The following is a 27,026-nucleotide window of genomic DNA, read 5'->3' as shown; positions in this document are numbered from 1 at the left end:
AATTTCTCCTTGACTTCCATTGTGTACACGACATTCAAAATTTTGTGAAACATTCATTTTTGAGACATAACTATGTACATACATACTACATACATGTCTTCTACAATGTCGACTTAACATTTTTAATAGACTGGACTGTTACTATGCAAGAAATTGCCGTATCTATGTACAGTACCGTTTACAGTAACACAGTTACATGCACAGCTTAGTCAATTTAGGAGATAATGAAAAGCCTTATAGATCACTTTGCAAATACAGTCTGAGGATACCTGTGAGCAACTTTGGTGTGCAGTAGAAAAGTTATAATTGTTAAAGTCACAACAAAACCACATTTTGCGAGTATCTTGCTTCCTTAATGTAATGTATTTCCTGTTGAAACAGGATGTTGGGGTGGGACATAGCGCAATTTTACAGTTAAAAAAAGTGAGTAATGGACTTCATAATTTCCACATACTTGCATTGTACAAAGGTTTCCTCTCCATTGGACCTACAACCACTGAACCATTGAACCTACAAGTCATTGAACCAACAACCTCTGAAATTTTCAGGCTTGTGTGTTTTATTTTTTTTTAGTTTTAAAATTTGAACTGTTGCTGTAGCGCCACCATCAGGCGAAATGTCTCCATATTTCAGTGTACCTTGTTTGGGACTATACTGTACTTTACTGTACTTTTCAGTGTGCAGGCTCAATATTTGTGACATTCCACCATTGAGCCAACTAAAAGTATATAACTACAGTAATTTATCACCATGTCAGTAAATAAAGCGGGGGATAAACCAATATCACTGAAATAAATGAGGTGAGTTTCTCTATAGACAGCTGAAGAGAAGCCTTCTGTTTTGCTACTGTATGCCTACACTATGACACAAGTATCCTATATGGTACAATAATGTTCCTCACAGTACAACTTGAGTTGTTTATGGAATAATAAGCAAAACTAGATAACCGTGTTCACATACCCATAGGTAAAAGTACACAACAGGCAGACCGCGGTACGGTGGCCATTTTAGGACATCCTCAGCCGCCTTTGTCATTCATAGATGTATTTTGTCATTCATTGAGACATAATGATACAAATCAATATCCACGCACACGGGACAGCTGTTTTCACCTCTCTTATTTTGTTAGTTTCATAGGATTTGTTGACGGTAAGCAATGCATTAAAAAACACCGGCCTTATCCTTTAAGAAAGACTGGGTCAAAAAGCCACACGCACACACACACACACACACACACACAGTTTCTCACTTATGATTAACTGTTGTGTATTAAACCTTTTTCCAACTTGTGGTTGTGTATTGGAATATTTCCCACCCACAATTAGCACCCTCGTTGGAAAAAAACAAAACAAAACATCTTTCCTCAAATGTATCCACGACTCTGTTTACATGCAGTACAATAATGCATTAATAAGACATACTTTTCCCTTTTCCCCAATGAACTGATCTTCCATTTGTAGTCTGCATGGAAACCTTGCCAATGATGTCATTTATTTCTTTTTGACAGAGTGGATTATTTCCAAAGATTTTAGGCTGAGTCAGTCCCTACAGCTGGTCCCTCATGTTTTCTACTTATTATTATTATTATTATTATCATTATCAAACCTGCCTTTTCTCCCATTCCCTGAAGAATAATTACATAAATAATGTCAGGCGATGCATCCCGCAGCTGTACAGAATCACCTGAACTCTTCACTGTTGGGGAAGTCATTTTGACGTTTCCTTAACAATTCGCAACTCAAGTATGACGCAAACACGGCCATGTATTATTTCAATTTTATTACAATTTTTTCACACTTTTCCTGGAAAAATGTACAAGTAAAATGGTCAAAAGCCTCAGAAAATTGAGTGTCCTCAACCCGGGACGAAACAGAACAAATTAACACACATATACATATGCGTAAATAACGGTACGCACACACCAGCATGCCGACATATAATACACGAAAAAATAACAAATAAAAAAAAATAGGGGGATAGATTTAATGATATGTGCTAACAAGTAGTGTTCCATCCCCCGTCACAGTCTGTACACAGTCAAGCCGTTTTCATAGTCACGATACAAAAAATGTAACCGAGCTTCTATAGCAAAAAAAAAATCGAACAAAAACATCTATTCCAGCTTTGACTTCTCCACCCTGTTTTCCCTCCGCTCAGTCCGATCCAACAGTCCCCGCTGTTCGCTTGGGATTCCGCGATATTCAGAGGAGAGGCAGGACTCGCTGTCGTCTCTTTCGTCCCGGTCGGTGACGCAGTGGCTCCCGTGAAAATCAAAGGTTTGTTCTGGGCGACGAGGTGGGGGGGGGGGGGATTGGACTTGAATTACAAACGAGTAATTCAGTCCAATGAGAAGACAACAACAGAACGAACAAGGACGGATGTGGAACCAAAGCCAGGACCTCAAGACGGAGACTGTAGTGATGGATAGAATGTCAGCCAAGGTAGAGGGTGATTAGCATTCAATCGACTTAAATTGGCAAGTGAAACTCAGTTCTGACGCAGCATTCATTGTCAATTATTACTTTGTAGATCAGATATTAAGAGGCTTTAATGACAAGAGCTTTGCAATTTTTGAATCTTGAATTAAATTCAAGGGGAATGCCGCCCATTTTAAGAATTCACGTTATTTCTGTGCCCCAGGACAGTCCAGCTAGACATTAAAGCTAGAAATCAGAGAGAACCCTTGAATTTGTGATGTCACTGGGATGTAAAATCAGCAGCTGCTCCATAGGACAATGGATGGGGTCACTGACGTTGTGCTATAAGATGCTAAGTTGAGTTGTCACACTAAAATGAAGTTTATATTCTAGCATTGCTAACAGGTATGGACCAGAATTGAAACCTCAAGAACTCACAAAAAATCTTATTGGTCAACAAAGTCAGCGTCGCTTTCTTTGTGTATGCAGCAGTGGCAGATTTGACGTCACAAATTCAAGGGTCATTTCTCCAGTTTCGAGCATTAGGAGAGAGTGGTGCGTGTTCACGAGTATTGTCTGAACCGTCCCGGGGCACAGGAATAACACATGCGGGGCGGCATTCCCCTTGATCTATCCCAGATTGACTCGACTGAAATTGAATGGACCCCAAATCCTGGGTTTTACTATTGGCCCTTCTCTGAAATGTGTTTGCTGTGAATACTGCTGTTGTCAGGTGAAAAACCTTATGACTCAAATTTTGGTGCTTTTCGTGTTTTGAAGGACAACACTGTCATCTGTGGGTTGGGAAAAGTTTTTTGACCCTTGGGCTTAATAATAACCCTTTCAAAACCTGTCTAATGATTTCAAAAACGCTTAGTGGTCAATCTAATGCCAAGTTTGTCTTCATTTCCGACAACTTCAAGTAATAATTTGTGACATTTTCATTTAGGTTTTCAGTTTACTACTCTCTATTGGCGATTGACATGACAATAGTGATTCAACCTATAACTGGTTCAGTAAAGTTTTGACATTCACTGTTCTAAACACCTGTGAGCTGGTAGCAGTTTCCAGGATAAAAATCCTTTGGTGCAGAGGAAGTGATGTATTTTAGGTAAAGACCAGTACCTATAGAAACTCAAGACTCCATCAACAGACTGTTCTACCTTATTGCTAAATACTACCATAAGTCGCTGTGAGTAATCGCTGTCTTGTCAAAATAAAAGTTACTGGCTGAGTATTCGCTTGCGGCTACTGACTCCAATGCAAATGCAGTAATCATGTCACTGAACAGTCATCACACAGTTTTAGAAAATAATCTTGGTAGATTATCACAAGGTTTTCACCTGACAGCAGCATCATGGTGAGATACCTAACATTATAAACATTAAAACATCAGTTACCACCAAACATGGTTGTCATGTCAAACTTCAAAAAAGGTCAAACTCTTGAGTTCATGGCTTTGGTCCGGCTCTGTCATTGGAGGCCCAACACAAGGTCAGCCAATGAGCAAGAGTTTTGGATAAACTTTACCAAAAAAGTTTCAGCAAGTACTCTCTCTGAATCACTGGGGTCTTACAAAGAGCCCTCAATGTAATGACACTGCAGATACATTTTCATTCTGTTTCCTTCAGGATTCTGGTGAGTTTCCCAAGCGGCGAGCGTCAGGCACGACCGTGTTTCCGAAAAATCTTGAACCTCTAGTGTGTAAGAGGCCTTGGAATCGATAGACCGTCCTTCCTCTATCCTCGAGATGAGTTTCGCTCGACTGGGTCCCGGGGTGGGAGACTCGAACCGCTCAAATTTTGGTCCACTTTTCAAAAAAAGGCTGAAGGATCCCTGAATTATCCCACCTCGTGCGGGGTTGACGGGAACGGGCGCGCCTCGTTAACAAGGCGTCCTTGTCGTCAGTCGATCCGCTGGATGAGCTTCTCCTCCGTCATGCAGTAGAGGGCGAGGTGGGAGAGGTCCGAGATGAAGGCGTCGCAGCCTCGCCTGCTGATGCCCTTGCAGCCTCTCAGGTCCAGCAGGGTCAGGGAGGACAGGCGCTTCAGGTAGGACAGGCAGCCGTCCGTCAGGTAGCTGCAACCTGGAGGGAAAGACGGGGGGGGGGGGTCAGATACCTGTATGATAGTGAGGAAACTATCGGCGAATTTAGAAAAACGCACGGGATGAGAAAGACCCACCGGCCAGCGTGAGCTCGGTGAGGTTGTTGCGGGTGTGGGTGCCGGCCGCCGCCAGCAGGGCGATGGAGGCGTCGGTGACCTCCTTGCAGTGGGCCACGTCCAGCCGCTCCAGCTGGGGCATGTGGCGCTGCAGCAGCCTCAGGGTGGACTCGCTGACGTCCAGGCCGGACAGACGCAGCGTCGCCATGTTCCTCAGCCGGCTGCGGGACGACTCCGAACCTGGGAGGGGGGGGAGAGAGAGAGAGAGAGAGAGAGAGAGAAAGCCAGAGATAGTGAGCAAAGGAGAATAAATAAGAAATATAGGCAGCATTTAAACATAGCGACCCACGATTACGACTCTACAGCATGTTAAGGCAGTTGCTCAGTAGTTTCAAAAAGTATACAAAACAATCAAGAAAAACAACTATAAACAGTTTTTCTATCAGTACACCAAGCTGGGAAAAACAAAACAAAAAAACATCTGTTTTCCTAAAAATGATCTATGATGTCTGGTTTGATTTCCACACTGAAACTCTTAACAGTTGCAGGCAGGCCAGTCTACTAGTACGGTGGTTCTCAACGTGGGGCCTGGGGACCACCAGGGGTCCTTGAGGGGGTTCTAGGGGGTCCCCAGGAAATTGATGAATGGTTAAACTTCACCATTATTTAATTTACAAGAAGTTAACACAATTAGAGAATGTAGAAGAATGACTGTTTTGATCATAGTTTCACTGTTATCTCTCTACCTGCAATACAGATAGTCATGGGATTCTGGACAAAATCATATCTAACAATAAAAATATTCTCAGATTTGCGTCTGAGAGACAAAATCTCATCAAATGGGGGTCCGCGGCCCTAATGTGGACTAAATTAGGGTCCTTGATATGAAAAAGGTTGAGAATCACTGTACTAGTACACAGTCCGTGTACTATTAACTAGGGTTCATCAAATATGGGCCGATGAAGAAAGATAAGGATATTTTTAATCTGCTGCTAGCTGATATTTTGTGCCAATATTTAGTATCTTTAAATTTGACAATTTTATCACAAAATGACAAAAAAAAAAAGAACAGAATTTTTTTCCATCAGTGAGGAAAAGCCTCCGAAACAGCATTTATCACCATCATGGGACACTAACACTCAGATTCAGGGAGGAACCTCCATCAAGTCGGAGGTAGAAGGCACTGACTCCGATTTTTTAGATCCAGTATCAGTCTAACCCTACTACTAACCAGGCGGGGTGATGATATCTTTAATTTGCGCATCTTTGAGGCCTTCACACCAGCGCAGGTCCAGCAGTCGGAGGCAGGGCAGAGTAGGGGAGACCAACGCCGACAGACAGGACCAGGACAGACCGGCCACCCTCAGCTCCCTCAGACCTGGAGAGAGAGAGAGAAAGAGGTTTTTCACATTCATGGCAATTCGTTCTCGGCAACTCCGTGGGCCGCGTTTACCGTCTTTTGCGTTTCTACCTGGTAGCCTGGTGAGCAGACAGTTCAGCTGTTTCTTGGCCAGGGGGGTCCAGGACAGGTCCAGGGAGGTGGGCTGGCGTTTGATGATGCCCGCCAAGGCCTGGTTGCTGAGCGGGCTGCACCGGCTCACGTCCACGTGGCTCCACAGACGCTTGTCGCAGCTCCTGCACACATCGAAACATGCTGGGTGTAGCCGCAAGCAGTGTTGGGGATATGAGCTTATATATGAAGAGCAGATTTCGAGTGTGTGTGTGTGTGTGTGTGTGTGTGTGTGTGTGTGTGTGTGAGACCCACCACTTGTACCAGGCCTTACAGACCGTCATGCAGGCCAGCAGCTCGGCCCTGCTCAGGTATCTGAACACGGCCACCCACACCTCCTTCTCCCCCCCGCGCTCGTTGCCCACGTCCTTGAAGGAGGGCAGCGACAGGAGGGACGGCGGCGAGAAGGAGGAGGAGGAGGAGGAGGGAGGAGCGGCGGCGGCGTCCTCCTCGTCCGAAGAGGAGGAGGAGGCGGAGCGGTCCCTGGCACCCCGGTCGCCGTGGTGAGGGTTGCCCCGGAGACGCGGCCTGCCCGAGATACAGACACACACATGTCATACGGCCACTCGTCCCTCAATAACCGAGTAGAAAAGTTGTGTTTGGGCTCCTTACCTGCCGGGCCCTCTGGCGGTCGGGGTCGTCCCGTCGAGGGCGCCGTCGCCGCCTTTCAGTCGGGACGGTTTGGAGAGGGCCGACTTGCGCTGGACGAAGCCCTGCTGACCGCCGGGGCCCGCCGCGCCCGTCCTGGGACCCATGGCCGCTTCGAGCTTAGGAACGATGGAGCCTGAGAGGGGACAAGTTACCCCTGGTTGTAGTTTTATTCGTTCACGTTTACTTATATAAGCTCATTTACCTCACCTACCTACTCATGTATTTGCCAACTTTGTATTTTTATTTTACTTTTGAATATTATATATATAAAAATGGGAGCCAAGCCTTACCTGACTGTCTCTTGGTCTTGTGGGGGCGCTGTAGTGTGACGGTCAGGTAGGAGCCGCTCAGCAGGTCATCGTTGAGATCAGACACCAAGAGGACAGGGGGCTCTGGGTCGGAATCCCAGCGCCCGTCCTCCTCCATCTCCTCCTCCTCCTCGTCTTCCTCCTCCTCGTCCTCCAGCGTGTCCAGGTCCTCCTCCTCCTCGAAGTCCTGCCCCTCGCTGTCGTCGTCTTCGTCGTCCTCGTCGTCCTCGTCGGTCCGGCGCCTCCGCCTCCGCCTCCGGTGGCGCCGCTCTTTGTCTCCGTCCTCGCTGTCCTCCTCCTCTTCCTCGTCGTCCTCGTCGTCGTCGTCGTCGTCGTCGTCCGACTCCTCGGACTCGTCGCCCCTCCTCTGCATCCTGGAGCCTCCGCGCAGTCTCACCCCTCTCCCCCTCCGTCCGCCCTCCCTCATTCCCATGCCTCGCTTTAGCTTTAGGACAGACGAGCCGCCGGCCACCAGACCTCCTCTGCTTCCTCTGTGGGCGGAGCCTCCTCTCAGCAGTCCTCTCCTGTTGGCACTGAATCCCCTCCTGGAGGCGTGGCCTCCCCCGCGGGCCTGGAGAGCCAGCTTCCTTCTCCGAGTGGCTGGAGGGACAGATGGATGGACCGATGGATGAATGGGGCAGACAGAGGGAGAATGCAGAAGAAGAAAGAAGTCAGAGTAAAGTGATTACAAAAACATACCTGGCCTCGAGTCAGCAAAAAATGTTTATGCTGAATATGCTTTAGCTATTTTGGAGATCAAATGGACCAAATGGACTCTGCTGAAATCAACAGGCAAATGTCATTGCTGTAGGACTGAAATCACCTAGTCAATGATACTGACATGACTGATGTGTCATTTTGTTTTGAACACAGCTGTGGAAAGCCCAATCCCCAGTATGGACATACTGTAAACAGAAACCCAATAATATGGTGCTTTGTTTACTATACAAAGCTGACATGGCTGACCACTAATTGCTGAATTGCTCTTCTCAAAGCTGTATTTTACAATGGTCTAAATGAATCCCTGCAGAGCAAGAAGCTGCCTTGAGATTAAAAAAAAAAAAACATAAGCTCTTCGACTTCCACAGGTGTGCTACAATAGTAAGGCTGGCTGGTCTGTACACTGGAATGCAACATGTAGTGATAGCCACAATGCTGCAACTTTATTTGGGCTTTGGATTCCACCAACTTATTCCACATGAAATTTAGGAATGAAATGTCACTAAACTTTAAAGTGTTAAATTGCAGAAGTTTGTTGTAAGTAGTTGTTAAGATTAATCAATAAGGAAATAATTGTCAGTTGCACCGCTGCAGTGCTGGTATCACATATTAGGCCCATAGGCATGCAAAAATAGAAATTTGAAAAATTTAGAACATACCAAGAGTCTTGTGTAATATGATAAATAAAAAATCTAAGTAAATACATTTTGCCCTTTTTAACAAAAAAGAAGGATGTTTGATCTCTTTAATGAAGAGAATCGATTATATGTCAATAATTTGTGTCAAATGACCCCAAACTAATGAGCTACGTCAATACTGCTTCAGTAACTTTAAGTAACTGTAAAAGTAATGGATTGGGAGTAGTCTGTGTCAGCCAGTACTTAGACAAAAAGTGGTTCACATGCATCGCTAGATACAGAGTAGGGCTGAATTATTTTGAAAAAATATCTAATTGCGATTATTTTGACTGATATTGCAATTGCGATATGATTTGCGATATTAGAGGGAATGATCATTTTTACATCTTTATTCTCATTTTCACTGAAAAACGTATTAAAATGATTATGGTGTGATTTTTGCGGGGATCTGTACCAAACAAAGATGTTTTCTTCAGTCTGTAGAATATGATGTGTAGGCCAGGACATCTCTGCAGCACCACAATATTTCATTTAAAATGCTATTTTGACACATTTCACCTTTAACAAATATTGCGATTTCAATAAAATTTCGATTAATTGTTCAGCCCTAATACAGAGGCTGACAAACCTTCATCATCGTCGTCACTGGCGGAGTCATCTCCGTCTCGACTGTGTCTGTGTCGTCTGTAAATCTTAGCGATACGAGCGTCCAGCAGGGAGGAAGATTTCCGCTTCTGGAGAGTCGGGGGAAAGGAGGGAGACAAGGATGGAAGAGGGAGGAAATGAAGGAAGGAAAAATGGAAAGGACAAGGAAAGAACGACGGGAGAGAGGGTAGAGAGAAGGAAGGATATAACGATAAAAGGCATGAAAATATGGGGGGGGGGGGGGGATGATGACGTTAAAGACGGGTGGGGTTGTTGGATGGAAGGACAAAGGTGAGGATGGAAGGAAGGAAGGGATGTGGGAAGGAGAAGAGAGGGGTATGGAGAAGAAGAGACAAAGGAGGAAATCGTAAAAGGCCTTCATTCAAAAATGCATTCAGCAATTAAATCCAGTGTCTTGTCCCACAAAAATCACTTACCACTGGTAGCATTTTGCTCTTGTCCCCTTTCGGCTGCTATGACAAGGGAAAAAAAAATGTCAATACCGGAAATGACAGAAGAAAATACATGACAGCAGAATCTCAAAAGCCTTTTCTCAGCTCCTTGGTTCTCCTCTTTCTCAGAGGATTGGAGGGTTCTCCGGTAAAGATTTCTGTGACACAGCATGCCCTAGAATAGACTAGGGCATGCTCAATATGGGTTTTTGCAGGATGATATTTATGGATTGAAGCTGCCAATTGCCAATATTTTATGTCAATATTCAACATCTATATTTGAGCATTTATATATTTCATTCTTGTCAGGGTGGAAAAGCCTCTGAAACGGCATTTAGACCATCATGGGACACTAAGACTCTCCAGTGAAAGCCAGACTAATAACATTCTTTTAGGTGGGTTAGCAGCTCCTTAAAGGGATAGTTCACCCCCAATGAAAATTTGGTCATCATCTCCTCACCCTTGTATCATTCAGAACACCGGTGAATTTTGTCTAGCAATAGGGAGTTTTGCCGTCTCCAAAAGAACTGAAATAGTCCTAGTTCTTCAGAGTTCCAAAAAGGGCAAAAAAAAATGACTAAAACATTTAGAGGGTGGCTTTTCATTTTTTGGGGTGAACTGTTCCTTTAATGTAGGGTGAGACAGACTTCATAGCAGGTTTTACAGAATTTCACTCCCGAAACTGTGAGAGTAAAATACTCCCACACCACACTGGCCATCTTAAATAAAAAAATTATAAAAAATCATATTCACTCGCTGTGGTCAGAAAACAAAAATCTACTCAGGTCAATATATTAAAAAAATCGGATATCGGCCAAACACAGACATGCGTATGACTGCTGCAAAACAATGATAGACATGGAACAGAAAACAGTCTTCTCTCTCCCTCCCTCTTTTCCATTTCACAGTGCATGCAGCCCGCTGCACAGGAAACGCAATGACAGCACTCATGTGCCAACAGCCGCATGTGGAACACACCCACCCCCTTTTCCGTCCTTTATCCTCTGCCTCCTTTCTCCTCGCTCGGGTCAATTCAGCTAGGGAGCCGGTCTGACAGTCAGCCATTCAGACAACAAGAGTAGGTCAAGTCAGTCAGCACAGTGATGGAAGAGCCGATGGATGGTGGGGGACAAGCGGATGGACGCGTGGTGATGATGGCACATGAAGGCGTTGCTCCAGGGAGAGGTCGGGTGAAGGGGGGTGGGGGGGGGGTGGGGGGGCTGCCGAGCAAGATCATTCCCCCCCCCCATTTCCTCCCTTAGAGAAAATGTTATCCCTACACTCTTGGGACAGTTCTGTCCATGTTTTGTGGAACAAGCCTCTCCCAAAGCTAGACTCTCAAGAGCAAAGGAATTGAACTGAATTTGTGAACCAATAAAGACTTTAATTTTACAGCCAAATAAAGGGGCTGGACAAAAGGAAACAGCTAACAATACATGAATAATTACCTAAGAAGTCGTAGGGCCACCCTTTGCCTTGAGAAAAGCTTCAATCGTCCTTGTACTGCTGTCATCAAGTCCTGAATAGTGGGATACTGGACCTTCATTCAAGAAGGAAAACCTCCAGTTCTTTGAGGGATGAAGGAGGTGGAAATCTACTTCCCATAAAGGTTCAGTGGTGTTTAGATCTGGTGGATTGGGGGAGGCTGTGGAAAGAGTCTGACTTTAAAAAACAACTTTGTGACGTTCAATTCTGCGGTCATTTTTGAGGCTGTAGTTTTATGGTGTTCAACTATCTTGTTAAGTGTCCTATCACTTCTGCTGGGCTTTGACTGGCCACCGTAGTTTTTTAAATATTTACCTAATTTTTCAGTTTTTGTGACGGATGCATCTGCAATTCGCCTCTGAATCTGTTGCCTCATATTGTTTTGAAAACTCAAGTATAAAAACGGTGACTGTCAGACCTCTTTTAAAGCTGACACATGCCATCCATCTTATTAAAACTCACGGGTGTAGCTGCCTTTGCAATTGTGATTTAGTTACATGTGATGTTTCTGTTTTTTTTGTCCACCCCCCTCGTATGGTTTAATACATAGTTGTGTGGACAGAAAATGTGCCCGTTCTTCATTGTGTACACAAAGTTGGTCTCCCATTCACTGTCAACGCAGCAACTCCATGATTTCTACTGACGGCATCATTTATTATTTCTAGCTTTGGGAGTCAGGTCAGGTCTACCATCAAATCACTCTAAACGTGTGTACATGAGTGAAGTTTTCAACTCAGAAAACAGCTTGTTTACGCCTTGTTAAGATGTTGCTTTGGTTGCATTGTCAGTGGCAACACTGTTAAGATTCCAATGAGTAGCATCCTATGCTGTGTCCAAAGTGACACAATTAGTGACTTCACTGTCCAGTCTTCATTTTTCCTTCCAGCAGGCGAATACAGTAATGTTTCTCGGGGTCTCCACTCCACCCCTGAACCTGGGTTGGGGGTGGAGTAATAGGAGTAAGTAAAACTGGAGTAATGGGTGGCTTTACCAGCTCAGTGTTTTAGATTGTGCAGTTTTCCTTGTTTGCTGCTATGGCCTTTTCTTGTGCCTAGATATTGTCTAAAAAATTAGCCTACACAGTATCCTTTAAGATAAGCCTTGAGCCATAAGAAATATAATTTAGAAAATGTGGCTAAGGTTGGTGTATGCGCTGCTTTCCCAAAGGGCAGCCACAGAAATACTCAGCTAAAGAGCAGAGGCGCTCTTCTTGCACAAAATATAAAAACAGAATTCTTTCTTACAAAACAATCTAGTTTCAATCAGAATTCTAATAAATCAGAGCAAGACTTGTGCCTCTACCGTCGGAAAATTATGAGAAGGAAAAGGGAGGGGAGGGGGGGAGCACGCGACGAACGGATGGAGACACGCAGAGTAGGCGGCGCCTCTCACCAGTCTCGAGCTGATTGGCTGAGAAGGCAGAGGGGCCGCCACCAATAGGAGTGAGGCTGAGGAGGAGGAAGAGCAGGAAGGAAGAGGAGGAGGAGGAGGGAGGAAACCACAGCGGACCACCTCCCCGTCCTGCTGGGAGCCCACGGGACCCCCCAGGGACGCAGAGGGCCCGGGGCCCAGCCTGAGGACCAGGGGGCCGTGGGGGCGGACGTGCTGCTGGTGGCCGACAACCAACGACTCATCACTGCCTGATGACTGACGGATTACAGTTAAATAAATAGAAAATAATAAACCAACAAAAACAAATCATAATAAAAAAAATAAAAATAAAAAAAAACGACAAAAAAAAATAAACACAACAGACAGGAGACACGACACCCGTTAGCTTTGACACACTGTAAGCAAGTGTGTGTGCGCCGGGTTAAGGGAGCGTGAGTGTGCAGGGATTAAGAAGGCTGTGTGTGGTGGTGTATTTACATGCAGGAAGTAATAGGTATCCCTGAATGAGTGTGTGTGTGTGTGTGTGTGTGTGTGTGTGCGCACGGAAAGAAAATCAGGAAGGTTGTATACCTCTGGGTCGGTGATTCCTTGGACGCACTTTGGACACTCCCAACAGCTGGGCAAGTCTTTGTTCACCACCCCGTCACCCTGCACCTGGAGAGACAAGAGATGGAGAGACACCAGACGGTTAGGAATGTAGTGAAGAGAGTTGTGTGTGTGTGTGTGTCAATCAGAGAGTGTGTGTGTGTGTGTGTGTTACCGTGAGGCAGGCAGGGTGGACGATCTGGGCACAGTTGGAACATTCCATCAGAGTGAGGGCGGGGTCTCCGGTCTCCTCCTGGTTGGGCTCCTTACACACCTCACACACTGCTGACAGAGGAAGACCCGGCTGGGGGGGGCAGAGGGGCAAGTTAGACAGCATACACACCCACCACAGACACACACACACACACACACACACACACACACACACACACAACTGAGGCAGGCCCGGCGAGGAGGGTAGGAGATACAAGATCAGAGCCTCATTCGGATGGGACTGGAGTTACAGAGTAAAAAAGGCCATCTTCCTCTGACCGAATTCCAGTGACTGTGACACAAAGACACACACACACACACACACACACACACACACACACACGCAGAGACACAGACACTCACAGCGAGACACTGTCGCAGCACGCAGGTCTGTTTGAGCTTCCCGGGTCCTCCGAACTTCTTCATGTCTCGGCAGAAGTTACAGTCGCCGCACTCCGGCCTCATACAGGCCTCGCAGCGTTTACACCTGCCGGAGGAGAGGAAGAGGAGAGGGGGGAAAAAGAGGAAAACAGCATGTGAGTAATAATATTAAAATGATATACCCACACACTGACATTTAATAAGATCTTTGACATCTTGTGGGGCGCAAACGTCCCCATAAGAATAGAAAAGCTGAAAAGTTGGTGACTTGTCGGGACCGTTTCTCACATCAGGATGACAGCTGTTTCTATGCTATGGGTCGGTCTCATGTTAGTTCATTCATATCCTGCCTGTGTTGATCCCAGATATAGTGTAGAAACAAAGGTAAATGGATTAGTGTAATTCAAACAACTGTCAAGCCCATCAGTATTTGAAGAGAAACAAGGAACGTTTGTGACGCGTTCTATCATTTTCAGTCAGAAGTCGCCATGGCGCATTTGTGGATAAACGTGATTTTTGTCTGTTTTGGGGTTTCAACAGATTTTGTGTAAAAAATATTGTGAAATTCCGTTTATAAAGTTTGTCAGGGTTGTATTGTGGAGTTTTGTTATTGGTTTGTTATTTTGGACTAGTTTTTATTGATCATTGGACTGTTTATGGGTTGGGTTTAATTGGCACTGGGAGGGTTTTGTCGCTATGAACCTGGCAACACTTCTCCCCGTCCCTCTCTCCCCTTACTATGGTGTGTGTGTGTGTGTGTGTGTGAGAGAGTGAGAGAGCGAGAGAGAGACATTGAATTTAATTGATATTATTAAATATTGCGCAATGGACTGATATAATATCAGACTACTTTTTAACACTTAATTAATTGACTTTAAACTTTGAGGCCATTTTTCTCAAAAACATAGTTTGGAAACAGTCAAGACATCAAGAGGTGCTGCTCACTCAATCTGTGGAGTACAAAGATAATTTTGATATCACCAGAAAGCTTAAATCCTCCTCCTTTCCAACAGTGTATTAAACTCAAAATGGTTTGAGGGGTCAATGTGACTGGAAATGATAGAGCAGGTCACATTTCACAATGAATTCAAGGACATTTCACACACACACACACACACACACACACACACACACACACACGTGGTGTTACCTGACTCTGCGTCGCCTCAGCACGGACATGGAGGAGGCCGGCTTCTGCGGCCGCGGGACCACAGGTGTGGTGGACAATTTCGGACGAGGAGGCGGCGGCGGAGGAGGCGGCGGCTGATACCACGATGGCTGGAGGAGAGGAGAAGAAAAAGAAATTCGAATGCTTTTTGGGTGTCTATTTTATCGTTTTTCATAAAGCCCGTCCTGTAATAATAATTCATACTAATGACCCTTCAAAGCCTGAAAAGTGATATTTGGAATGGGCTTGCTATCTTATTTATCATCACCACTCATATCATTATCACGACTGATGTTATTATGATGATTCTGCGCGTCACTCAAGGCTGCTTACCCTCTTTGGCCACTTGACAATTGGTTTCCCTGTGTAGGACAGCTTGGGAGCGTCATTGGCATGTTCCTTTAGTAGGGCCTGTAGGGCAGGGGAGAGGAGAAAGAGGGGTGGAGGAGGAGGAGGAGAAAGGAGAAGAGAGAGTGAGAACCACAAACTCTGAACTGGACAGCTGACATGTTTACCACTGCCTTGTTTCTGGTGTAAGGGCCATCAAAAAAAAACCTCCTCAAATCCAGTTTCTGGGTAATTTACACTACATTTGTGACAACTTCTGAATCTCTCAAGGACAAATAAACTACACACACACACACACTCACATTACACACTCGCGCCCCATCTCCTAACCTTGATGTGTGTGAGCAGCGCGGGGGCGTTGTGTATCCCCGCTGGGACACATTTCTTGTTAGAGGGCAGAGCCTCCAGTTTGCCCAGCAGATTCCACAGCCCCTCCAGCTCGAAGGGAGTCAGATAGACTTTGCCTCCGGGCTTGTTAGACTGCTGGGCCGAAGTCTCTTCCTCACCACCGCCGCCGCCGCCACCCTCCTCCTCATCCTCCTCCTCCTCGTCCTCCTCCTCCTCCTTCACCTGGTCGTTCGCCGGCTCTAAGTTCGCCGGCTTCTTTAGACCTGGGGAAGGGGGGAGAGAGACGGAGAGAGGGCGGCACGTTGAGGTGAGGTGGGGTGGGGGGGGGGGATTTGAAGGATAACATAATGCAATTTTTCCAATGTATGCGTGTTCGTACCGATGCCGAGGGAGTGTTTCTGGAACTCCGGTGTGAGGTAGGAGGTGCTGGTCATGCTGAAGACGTAGCGCTCCAACACGTACCAGCCCATCTCGTAGTAGAACGGGTAACGAAACTTCGCAGGGACCTGCAGGGGTGGGGGTGGTGGTGGTGGGGGGGGTGTCAAGGGGGTTTACCACATCGACCATTTCAAAAACAGATGACTGCCTTTGATTTGTAGCGTGTGTGTGTGTGTGTGTGTTTGCACTAACCCGCGTGCGGTCCTCTATATTAGAGATGTTGAGCTGGGTGGGGATGTTGAAGCTGTGGAGGAAGTTTCCTCCAAACACCAGAGTGTCCACAGGGGTGTAGACAGCATGGATCCAACCTGAATAGAACACACACACACACAAATATTCCAACAAAAACGAATGTCAGAAGACACAATTTCTGGTAGAATAGGACAGTTGATTTGTAGGCTGCGTTCCAGTTTGATAAGGAACCTGTGCTCTATCTGCATCCTACTAACACTCAGTCAAGATGACACTCCAGATTTAGTGTTATGCATTTCATATCCATACTGTGTTTAATCTGGATGTAGACTACCAGTCAAAAGTTTGGACACACCTGATTGAATGCACTATGTTTTTCATTCTCTTAAAGCCATTTTGATCTAAAGGCTTCTGCTTGAAATTTGTTTTTTAGACAAATACAAAAAGAAAAGTTGACACCTGGGCTGTGTGATGTATGAATTTCTTTCCAAAGCCTTTGCCTTTCCATCAAGGCAAAGTCGGCTACTTCAAAGAATCTAAAATATAAGATAGTTTTGATTTGTGTAACACTTTTTTTGGTCACTGCATGATTTCATTTGTGTTATTTCATAGTTTTGATGTCTTTACTGTTATTCTAAAATGCGGAAAATAGTAAAAATAAAGAAAAATGTGGTATGTCCAAATTTTTGACTGGTAGTGTATATTGATATTACATTGCATGAATTTCAAATACTAATTTCTTCTGATAATGCAAGCATACAGCGTGTGTGAATGTGTGTGTGTGTACCTGAGGGTATGATAAAGGTAAAGCCCTGCTTCAGTTCGATCCTCTGGCAGTCGGATGCTCGGTCTCCCAGGAAAACATCTCCCTGTTTTCCCGACAGCACCCAGTTCTCATAGAGCTCCAGGTTCTGGGGGGTGGGAGGGATCAGCCAGAAAATCTGACAACACACCAGAACGTTTCAATGAAAAACACATCTGGGGAACAAATACGTCGCCTTGTGGTTGTTTATTGTGTGTGGTATCATTGTGAATATCGTCTTGTATCTCAGAGGACAGACATGCTACAGCTTCATGCCTCCTGGCAGCTGGTCTGGTTTTAATAAGTGGGATTATGGAATTAGATGTGGGTGGAAAAGGAGGATAGATTGATTGAAAAACAGTTGCTAAAAACAAATTGGAAAAATGGGAAAAAGTCTAACCTTCAAGTCTGTTATGAAACAATGCCAACACATATGGTTGGTCTGTCTTTTCTTTTTGGAACGTGTGGTTATTGCATACTGGTGGTATTGTATAATCCATACTGGTCAATTGTACAAATTTTGCAGTCGCCCCTTGGGTCAATCAGTACATAAATGAAAAAGCCATTGGAGGGAAAGCGGTCAAGGAGCTCAAAATGATGGAAAATCAAATATGGGGTACATTGATGGTCCAGGATGGATAACTGGATGGGTCACCAAATTACAGGTCATTCTAACTTTCAAATTAGTAACCCCAAAATGGTGCATGGTGGTTAAGCTAAAACAAGGCTTGCTATTTTTTGTCTGTGTCCCCACCTTGCATCCTCTCAGTATGTGGTACCAGACGGACGTCCCGCCAAAGTCGATGTGGAAGTCTGTGTAGCAGCCCTGGACGCTCATCAGACAGTATCTAGAGAGACGGACATCAGCCATGTTTCCATCCGAATGTCAAGTGAATTTCAGGTGAGTTCTCGAATAAAAAAAAATAAAATAAAATGTGAATATGAAGATGGGGTGCGGCGTTACATCGTCAGCACGCGGTCTTACTTCTGTACTTTGGGGTACTGCATGTCGGTGATAGAGTTGGTGGAGTCTCTCTGCCTTTCTTTTAAGTGACGGGGCCACATGTTGTCCACCCAGTCGATCAGATCCACCTACACACACACACACAGAGAGGGAGAGAGAGAGAGAGAGAGAGAGAGAGATATCTTGGGTAGAGATATCTTTGACAGTAACACTACTCATTACTGGGAAAAGTAGGCTAATTACCATTTCAATTTCGGTAATAACACTTTAGTCAACTATCAGAGAATATGCCTTACTTGTTTGTTCCTCAAATTGTAGTTAAATTATCCAAAAACTACTGGATATATCCCAATCCCCTGATTTGTTTTGGGATTTTCCCTATTATTCCCATAATAGTCCATTTGATTATTTTTCAGCATTGCTCAGACACTTCCTTGTTTACTCTGCTGGCTGGCCAAAATGCTAAGACAATACTAAGGACAGCGAAAACAAATGAGTTCTCGTTCATTCGCGAACTGCGTGTACATACTGTGGCGGGTCTCTTGACCAGGTTCTCCAGCTTGGTGTGGCTGAACTCCAAGCTGATGACGTTGTAGAGCTTCTCCCTCTGAGGCGGGGGGGTCTCGTAGTAGCGTCTCCACTGGGCCATGGACATCTCCGTCCCCTTCTGCGTGCTCACGTCCATCACATCTACCATGCGTCGGCTACCTATACGCGTTGATAATAATCGATGGCTATGTCAGTCTCTGCAAAGGCATCGCTTGAATTGAGAACACAAAGCCTCCGGTCTCATCGGTTCACGTCCCTCTGCCTCTATCGGGGTCTCAAGCTCGACACTCGGGAGACGAATCGCATTGTTTTATCTCGGGTATTTTCATATTTTATGGTTAGTCTCTGGAAACTTACCGACAAATATCTTGACGTCATTTACACTGAAGTCAGAATCTGGCATCCTGTGCAGCAACAAGAGAACAAGAAGGTTATAGCCGGTGACAATGTTTGGCTTTCTTTAACTAATACTGTCACAGGATATCATCTTCTGAGGAGTAGAAAATGACCCTGGTGTAAATCCAAAAGGGTAAAAATCCATTGGAAAAACTTAAAAATACATGACCTTCAAGGGGAAAGTCAACCAGTTTTTCCATTTCCTTAGAAGGTAATTTCTGGAGGAAGACGATGAAGATTGAAAGGGAAAGTAGATGGAGACGAGAAAGAAGAAAGGAGAGGAACAGAGCAGAGGAAGATAAAGAGAAGGCCTACTTGATTCCCAGTCCATCGGGCCTCTCAAAGATGATGGGGTCCCGCAGCCCTCCTCTCTGGATGTACTCGTATGTCAAGTCTGAAAACACACCGAGCACATGGACAGCAACGATCAAAGTGTTGCCTAGATACTATGTTTCCATCCAATTGTCAAGCAAACCGTTATCAAACTCTTGAAAGTGTCACAAAACATAAAAAGGGTGGCTATTGTTTTTCAACATAAAACTGTCGGTGCCCATCATTACGCACAGAAAACACAAAAAAAAAAAACGTTCTGACTAGGGTTGCAAAGGGGTAAATTTCCATTATTTATGGGAATTTATGGGAATTAACTGGGAATTGAGTATAATTTAATGGAAAGGTATCATATCCAAGCATAAATATTTGTTTTGTTATAAGCAGACATCCATCCAAAATAATACAATTAAAACAGATTTATTTGTAAGTAGAACTTTATCAAGTGTTAAATATTTTACTGAACAATCAATTCTTTCATTGAAGAACAAAAACATGAATGTTGAGTTAAATATTACTCATCCCCCCGACCCAACCCATTCAAAAATGCACAGGAATGCACAGTGCATGTAGGGGGCGTGGTCTCAATAGCCCTGCAGTAAGCAGTGTGCTATGTGTGCATGTGATTGAGGAATAGCATAGATATTCAACTGTACTTGCATGATATCTGGTTGTTTTAGTCAGGATTATGCTAAAATATATTTTCCCCAACTATATTTAAGTTCCCTATTAAGAGCATACCTTCAATTTAGTAAATTCCTGGTTTATTCCCGTTTATTCCCATAAATTCCCGTTAATTCCCATGGAAAGTTTCCAACTTTGAAAATTGAGAATTTTGCAACCCTAGTTCTGACAAACAGTGTTTCGCACAAAAACAGGGAAACACTACACACTATGACTGAAGCTTTATGCACTATTAGTAACTTTAGCTAGGTTTCAGTTGAGCTACCTTTCCCCTCCATGCGCACGACCCGGTCCGAGCTGAACCTCTGACTGTGCACTTTCTCCTCCAGGTCGAACATCCTCCTCCCGTCGATCTCCTCGTCCGAGATGCCGTCGTCATGGTAGCGCCGCCTGGTACCCGCCCGCTTGGGGGTGAGACAAGGCGGGGGAAAGAGAAGCGATAGAGACGGGGGCAGATGGTTCGGAAAAAAAAATAAAAGATGACAAGCAGATGGGGAAAGAGGGGAGATAGAAAGAAAGAAGAGATTCAGAGTCAGATTTTATATATTCTTTATGAATCCATCGACCAATAACTGGAGGCAAAGCTGGAACAGTCAACTCTAAAGATGAATGGAAAGCACAAATCAAGTGCAATCATTAGGCAGAAATGCATTTACTCAGTTGCATTATAAAATGTGTTTCCATTCAAACAGAAAAGTACCGAAAAAGTATCTTCTGGGAACTCATATTTTGAAGCACTGGAACCAGTTTATGTAGTGAAGAAGTTCCAGAGATACTCTACTGTAGGAGTCCCAGGTCACAACAGATGAAGGAGGGATAATCCCTTTCTTCCTCCACTGAGCCCCCAATCCCCAATTCCCTTCCCCCTCCTCTCCATAATCTCTCCCACCTCTTTACTCCTGTGTGGGTCAATTTAACCAATGGCAGCCACTTTTATTGTTTTATATGGCAAAAAAAAAAGTGTGCTTTGGGTTATTGACCCAAAGAGTGGATGTATTGATGTAGGCCTCTTAACTAAAACAGAAACGTTATTATTATATCCAGAAAAGAAACACACCGTCACTATAGTAAGTCCACTAAAACCGTTAATGAGAGATGAAATACTAAGCTGAGTTCACAGTGTAGCTATCTAATTGAAAATTTCAACTTATTATGGCGAAACCAATTGGTTAGAGTATGGGAGTAAAGGTCAGGGTTGAGGGTTTGATTCCCATTGGGACCACCCATGCTGAAAATGTATGCACTTCAGGTACTGAAGGTGCTTTTAATGCAAGCATGATATTATTACGCAACACAATCAATATTTTAGCTGATATTAGCATTCTCTGATACTAAAGATTAGGTTGAAGGGTGGGCCTCATCCAAAACAGGCAGATTTGGTCTTTGATTTTTTTGACTATCCCTACCATGGCCACTGGAGGATGATCTCTAGTGACATATGTATTAGATCTGCTATGCTATCCAACACAGCTAGAAAAAGCAAAGCAAACATCCACATCAGACGAAGGTTATCGTCTGCCTGACTATTTTTTGAGCGGAGTCTGGGAGTCTAATCTGGGTTTGGATTAGGGGTGAAGCGGTTCCCGAAAAAAAATCCGAACCATGACCCCACAACTGTGATATGAACCGAACCGTGAGTTTTTTGAACATGTTAACGTTGAATCCTGATATGACTAGCAAATGTCAGTAGGGGTTGATGAATAGCAGTGAGCGAAACAAGGTCAACCACTCATGGTGCGCCGGAGATTTCTGCATTCAAAAACACAGGAGCAGGCTGAGGCTGTGGTTTTGTTTGGAGGTTCTGGTTGAAATCAGTATCACGATAATCATAAGGATTTTCATCATAAGGAGAGATTTTCAAAAGGGCGTTCAGACATCACACTGGTATAGGTTCGTACACGGTATAAAGCGGTGGTGGTGTTTGCCGGCTCTGTGGAAGCAGTGACACAGCATCTTTACAAAAACCCATAGCTCGACACACACACACACACACACACACACACTGTTAGAATTGCAATGAGTCAACTGATATATATTCATAGCCTTCAGGCCTTCCCCTAAGCTCAACCTGAATCTAATTCCAACCCTGATGAGGTCTAGAAAAGGGTCCTCACAAATGACTCCCTTTCCTGGTTTTCTATTCTTGTGAGGACATTTGGACCCCACAATATAGAAAAAATGGACACACACGCTAACAGACACCCATGCAGAATAAGCCAATCACAACACACATCCTGAACAATAGCAAAAAAGAAAAGACATTTAAATTGTCTCCAAAAAAACAAAACAGATCCCTTAATCTGCGTTCCCAATTCTCTCACATATAGCAAGCTGCTGAAGCTTCGATTTGAATCCATCCATCTTTCACCTTCTCCCTTATTTTCTCTCTCGCTCCCCCCTCTCCTCCGACTCTCTCCCTTCCTGCAGTGAAGCTGAAAGGAGAGAGAGTCCTACGGGAGAGGGCTAGAGATGGGCCGAGGAAAGAAAAAAAAGGGGAGAAGGAGAGAGATAAAGGGACACTACACACCTCGCACCTTCTCTGCCGGCGCCGCGCCCTTCGCCCGTCTCTTCCGTCCTTTCTTCTCTCTCCCGCTCCTCTTCTCCTCCCACATCCCTCCGTCCCCGGGCTGCAGGAGCAGCACCTCTCCTCTTCTCTCCATCGCACCTTCCTCTCTCTCTCTCTCTCTCTCTCTCTTCTCTCGTTCAAGGGGAAACGGAGAGCGGCGCGCCTCTGCAGTGCTGCTGCCGCCTGTCTTTCTCTCTCTCTTTTTTTTTTTTTAGCCCTCCCTCGCTTCAATTCCCATCCTCCCTCGGTCTGTTGCCCCAGAGCGCTCTTCAGACAGAGTCATATCTTAGACAGGACAGGTCGACTCCCTCCTCCCTCCTTCCTTCAGCCTTGCCTCCTCCTCTATTCCTCCCACCTCCATCTGCATTTGACAGTCCACTCGCACGGTGAACGACGTCACACATCCCTCCTTCCCTGCCCTCCCACTCTCCACCTCCATCCTCTCAACCTCTGTTCACAGGCTTCTCTCCTCCTCCCTCATATCCAACACTTTTCATTTCATTCCCATTCCATGTTTATAGACACAAATCACCGCACCTTTTCTCATTCACACTGTACTGCACTTGCATTACACACATGCAGGCACACACACACACACACAAGTCGCACTGTCTAGCTCAAATCACAAGATACACACACCGGGTCCTTTTTCAGAACTATTCCCTAACAGTTACCCAGAAGGCAGCGCTTCCGAACAATACACGTGTAATAACATATAAATCAACAGCTTGCTGCTTCAAAATAAAATTCCACTAGAGCTGCAACGATTAATCGATTAGTTGTCAACTATTAAATTAATCGCCAACTATTTTGATAATCGATTAATCGGTTTGAGTAATTTTTTAAGAAAAATAAGTCAAAATTCTCTGATTCCAGCTTCTTAAATGTGAATATTTTCTGGTTTCTTTACTCCTCTATGACAGTAAACTGAATATCTTGGGTTGTGGACAAAACAAGACATTTGACGACGTCTTTTTGGGCTTTGGGAAACACTAATCCACATTTTTCACCATTTTCTGCCATTTTATAGAGCAAACAACTAATCGATTAATCAACAATGAAAATAATCGTTAGTTGCAGCCCTGAATTGCACACATCATATTATTTAAAAGCTTTTTTTCTGAGACACCTGGCCAGGAACTGAACTGAAATTTGAAATAGTTCCCAAAGGTATTCCAGAAAATGAGGTTATTGTTTTGACCCTAACCGTGCTGTTCTTTTAATATCTTGCCATGCTTGACAAACAAATATATACTGAAATACCCATAGTAGACATTTCTTGAATATGAACTCCTTTTGGTTGAGTTTTGATAGTGATAGTGATAGACAAAAATCACCATAACAAACGTGGCCAAATCCACATTTAACTTACCAGCCTTTTGCTGTATCGTGGCTTGGAATCATCCATGAGTGGTTTGGGGTCTGCGCGGCGGGAGAGGCACGCTTCCTCCAAACAAGTAACGACGCTGCTATCACTATGTTATAATACTGAGTCATACACGCCGAGTTACAGCAGGTAGAAAAACTCATTTAAATTTCACCGTAGCGCCGTATGGCTTCATTCGGTAGTAAAAGGTTTCCCTGAGGGTGCTTGAATTGACAAACACGCCTGCTAGCTAACTGTTGTGATATTAATCCTCTCTCAGTATTGCAACACCTTATCAAAACCTCACCGTCTACATTCACTGACTTCATTCAGGTTTGGTGAGCTAATGTTCACTGGAAATGGCGAGTTTTATCTTGAAGCCGACTTATCTGGCTATGCTAGAACTGTGGAATTACGTTAAGTACAAATTGACATAAAAATGAACATCCAAAACAACACTTTCTGAATAGTCGAGCGTTGTTCAGTGGCTTCACCATAACAAATCGTCCAAGTCGTGCCGAGCTAATGTTAGCTTTTGGAAAACGTTCTGCTCATATTGATACAAAACTCCACACAACTTTACGGCGTCTTCAAATCATATAGACAAATTCAGATAGCGCTGCAATACTGGAGGAAAACAGCGCACACTGTTACTGTTGTTAGTTGTAAAAACTGTAAAGTTAATGCGGTCTCCTAATCGCCGCCATTTTCCATCCCATCACAAAACACCACTACATCCCGCCCACAAACGTAAAATGGACCAATCACAAAAAAGCCGGCGAGGCATTCATTAGTCTAGAGCCGTGCCACTCAAAGGGAATATTTGTAAGCCCTGATTGGACAAGAACCGCCAATAGAGAAACAAAGGAACTGGCGAACTACCAATCACACCACATTTCCAACGTAAGTTTACCTCTTATTGGTTCAAATATCCCAATAAGACGAATTATTGGGCAAAACACACAATCAGTCATGAGAGGTAGCCAATGAAACGATAAAACAGCGCACTGACACCGCCCATTATCGATATAACTAGTCATTACCCATAGATAGCATAAATTACCTCAAAATAATACGTGGTTTTGTACTTACCACCATGTTCAAGCAGAACAGGTCACTTAAAAACGGCTGTGATAATCCGAGTTATGTGACGTTCTTTACGCTCCGTGTTTCGCCTCGCGAAGGCTCGCATAGCAGGGACACGTTTTGCAGCTTTCTCCTCAACGAGGAAGTGGCTGCGGGTCTATAAAGTGGGAGTGTACTTTCAGCAAGCTACTGTCTATTGGCTAGAATATGCTGTCCGCCTGTTGTGATTGGCGGCAGGGACCTGTCGTTCAAATACCTAGCGACAGAGGACGGCGAGAGGAACATGCCAAAATGTGACGAGCACAGCGAACAAGGCCAACAACTGTAAATAGTCATCCATAGAAAATGAACTAAAGATATACAGCAGCACATTGAATAACGTTTTCAGTTTATTTGTTGTCAAAAGGAGGGCAAAGCTACAGAAGCCATGACGTGATTTTCCATTTTTACAGTTTATGTCAATGTCCTTATAAATGGCTACAAAAATCCTAAAGTCATTTTGCTAATGTTATGCAATGTATGAAGAAGACACAAGTATACACACAAATGACATACTATCAATTATCACTATAAAACCTATTTACGGTGGATAGAATAGCCTATTGAACCATGGTTGAGCATTAGTCTTTGCTCAATTCCCATCCTGCCTTCTTGCCTCCACCCTACAATGCAGCAGGCCCACGGTTATTAATCTTGTAAGTCTAGCTGCACATGTAGTCTCTCTGTCTGGGACTCAGGCTGAGAAAAACATAGGTGTACCTGCTATTCTTGTCATGCGGAGGCCCACCAGAGGTAACAAAGCCTTCCACTGCTGTCAGAAACACTTTAACTGCGACTTGAGCTCACATGAATGAGCCAACGAAGTGGTAAATAGCCCACAACTGTTGGCTCAGAGACTCGAGTTGCTGAGAGGATTTAAGAAACCAGTCAAAGAGAAAGTGAAAAGAGAGATCAACAATGGACGGACTCCTGCGATGCATTTTTGGACCCGAGGCAATGAGGAAGGATCAGATTCTGGCAAAGACCAACAGATTCAAACCATGGCATGGAACATGAAACCTCTTTGGAAGTACAATTGTGGCCATTAAAAAAAAAAAAAAAAAACATTAAAAATGAAAGCAATATCTGCAATAAATAACACAAACATACAAAGACTTGAATCAACAAGGGACCACCAAGGCAGTGTCACCGATCAGACAATTCTATCTAGACCTTCTCAAGCGGGGCTGCGGTCAATTCCATTTCTATCCAATACTTTCAGAATTAGCTTCTATTTATAGTCAAAAGTCTGAATTGAAGTCATAGCAAGCAAACAGGGGTTTATGCACAACATAATAGAATTTTTTTAACAGTAGATGCAGTCGATAGCATAAGTAGTGGAAGAGTAGTATGGTTTCCATGTCATCAAAACATGAATATAGACGAATGTACAAAAGGCTAACTTTAGCTGGCTGTCCCAATACTTATGATACTGGCTTTATAGGCATGTATCATGATGGGGAGTGTTGTAGTAGTAGATGAGAGAACTCATAATATGCTACTGGGACCTTACTAGTCCATCCATAATATGTGTTGGTGGTATTTCAGATGACAGGGTGCCATTCATGCTAGCAAGCAGGGTTGGGCTCAGGTCACTTTCAGTCCATTCCAATGGAAACTAAAATGTCATTGCAGGTTTTACAGAAGGACAATGTATCAGTCTAACTGTAGTTTCTGTGTTTGAAGGAATTCTACTTCCTGAACAGATTAAAGTGAAAGTGATGGAACCCAGCCATGCTCGCAAAGATTTACAGCCTCTGAAGTCACTGTCCCAGTGGTGAACGTTTTTCAGTGGGATAAACAACTGCTCTACTGATTGAGCTGATTCAAAATCACACTCCTGAAGGAGTTCAAGGTTAATATATCAGGCAGAGAAGTGAGTTAATAATCCATCAATGCCTAAATTCGTCAGAAAGAGCTGGGTGTGGTGTACTCCATATATATATATATACAGTATATATGCCCATGCTCATAATTGATGATTGATTTGTTGCTTGTCTTGGTTCTGTGACATTCTGAAAAAAACAACAACACAAAAACACAGCAAAATCTCTAAGTCTACCATGGATGAGAGAAAAAGGGTTGGCGAAATTGACCAGTTTTTGCTTGGTTATTACCTAAAGTCTTGCACTCTGCTCTATATGTAAAAAAAAAAAAACAATAACTAGGTACTATGTGTAGGATTTTCAGT

General features: G+C 44.2%; 1 protein-coding gene across 1 annotated transcript; it reads right to left on the bottom strand.

Annotated features, from left to right (window-relative positions):
• Positions 1-1,770: 1,770 nt before the first annotated feature.
• On the bottom strand, positions 1,771-23,752 carry kdm2aa (lysine (K)-specific demethylase 2Aa). The gene is made up of 25 exons (XM_071526909.1): positions 23,717-23,752; positions 20,044-20,182; positions 19,080-19,158; positions 18,726-18,772; positions 18,349-18,527; positions 17,841-17,947; positions 17,610-17,703; positions 16,841-16,994; positions 16,054-16,169; positions 15,781-15,929; positions 15,406-15,697; positions 15,061-15,138; positions 14,710-14,837; positions 13,542-13,665; positions 13,141-13,269; positions 12,951-13,034; positions 9,489-9,524; positions 9,035-9,140; positions 7,031-7,648; positions 6,702-6,873; positions 6,345-6,617; positions 6,051-6,214; positions 5,811-5,957; positions 4,601-4,819; positions 1,771-4,503 (listed from the first exon to the last, which is right to left on the bottom strand). Exons 1-25 carry the CDS (start codon positions 23,750-23,752, stop codon positions 4,322-4,324), a joined length of 3,852 nt encoding a protein of 1,283 aa, XP_071383010.1. The 3' UTR covers positions 1,771-4,321.
• Between the last annotated feature and the right edge of the window lie 3,274 nt (positions 23,753-27,026).

Source organism: Centroberyx affinis, unplaced genomic scaffold (assembly GCF_046629955.1).
Source record: "Centroberyx affinis isolate AG114_WGS23_722 - 3 ecotype Tasmania unplaced genomic scaffold, CSIRO-AGI_Caff_v1 ptg001478l_1, whole genome shotgun sequence".
In the NCBI taxonomy this organism is placed as follows: Eukaryota; Metazoa; Chordata; class Actinopteri; order Beryciformes; family Berycidae; genus Centroberyx; species Centroberyx affinis.
The sequence above is the reverse complement of the archived record's forward strand: the minus strand, read 5'-3'. Positions and strand labels throughout refer to the sequence as shown.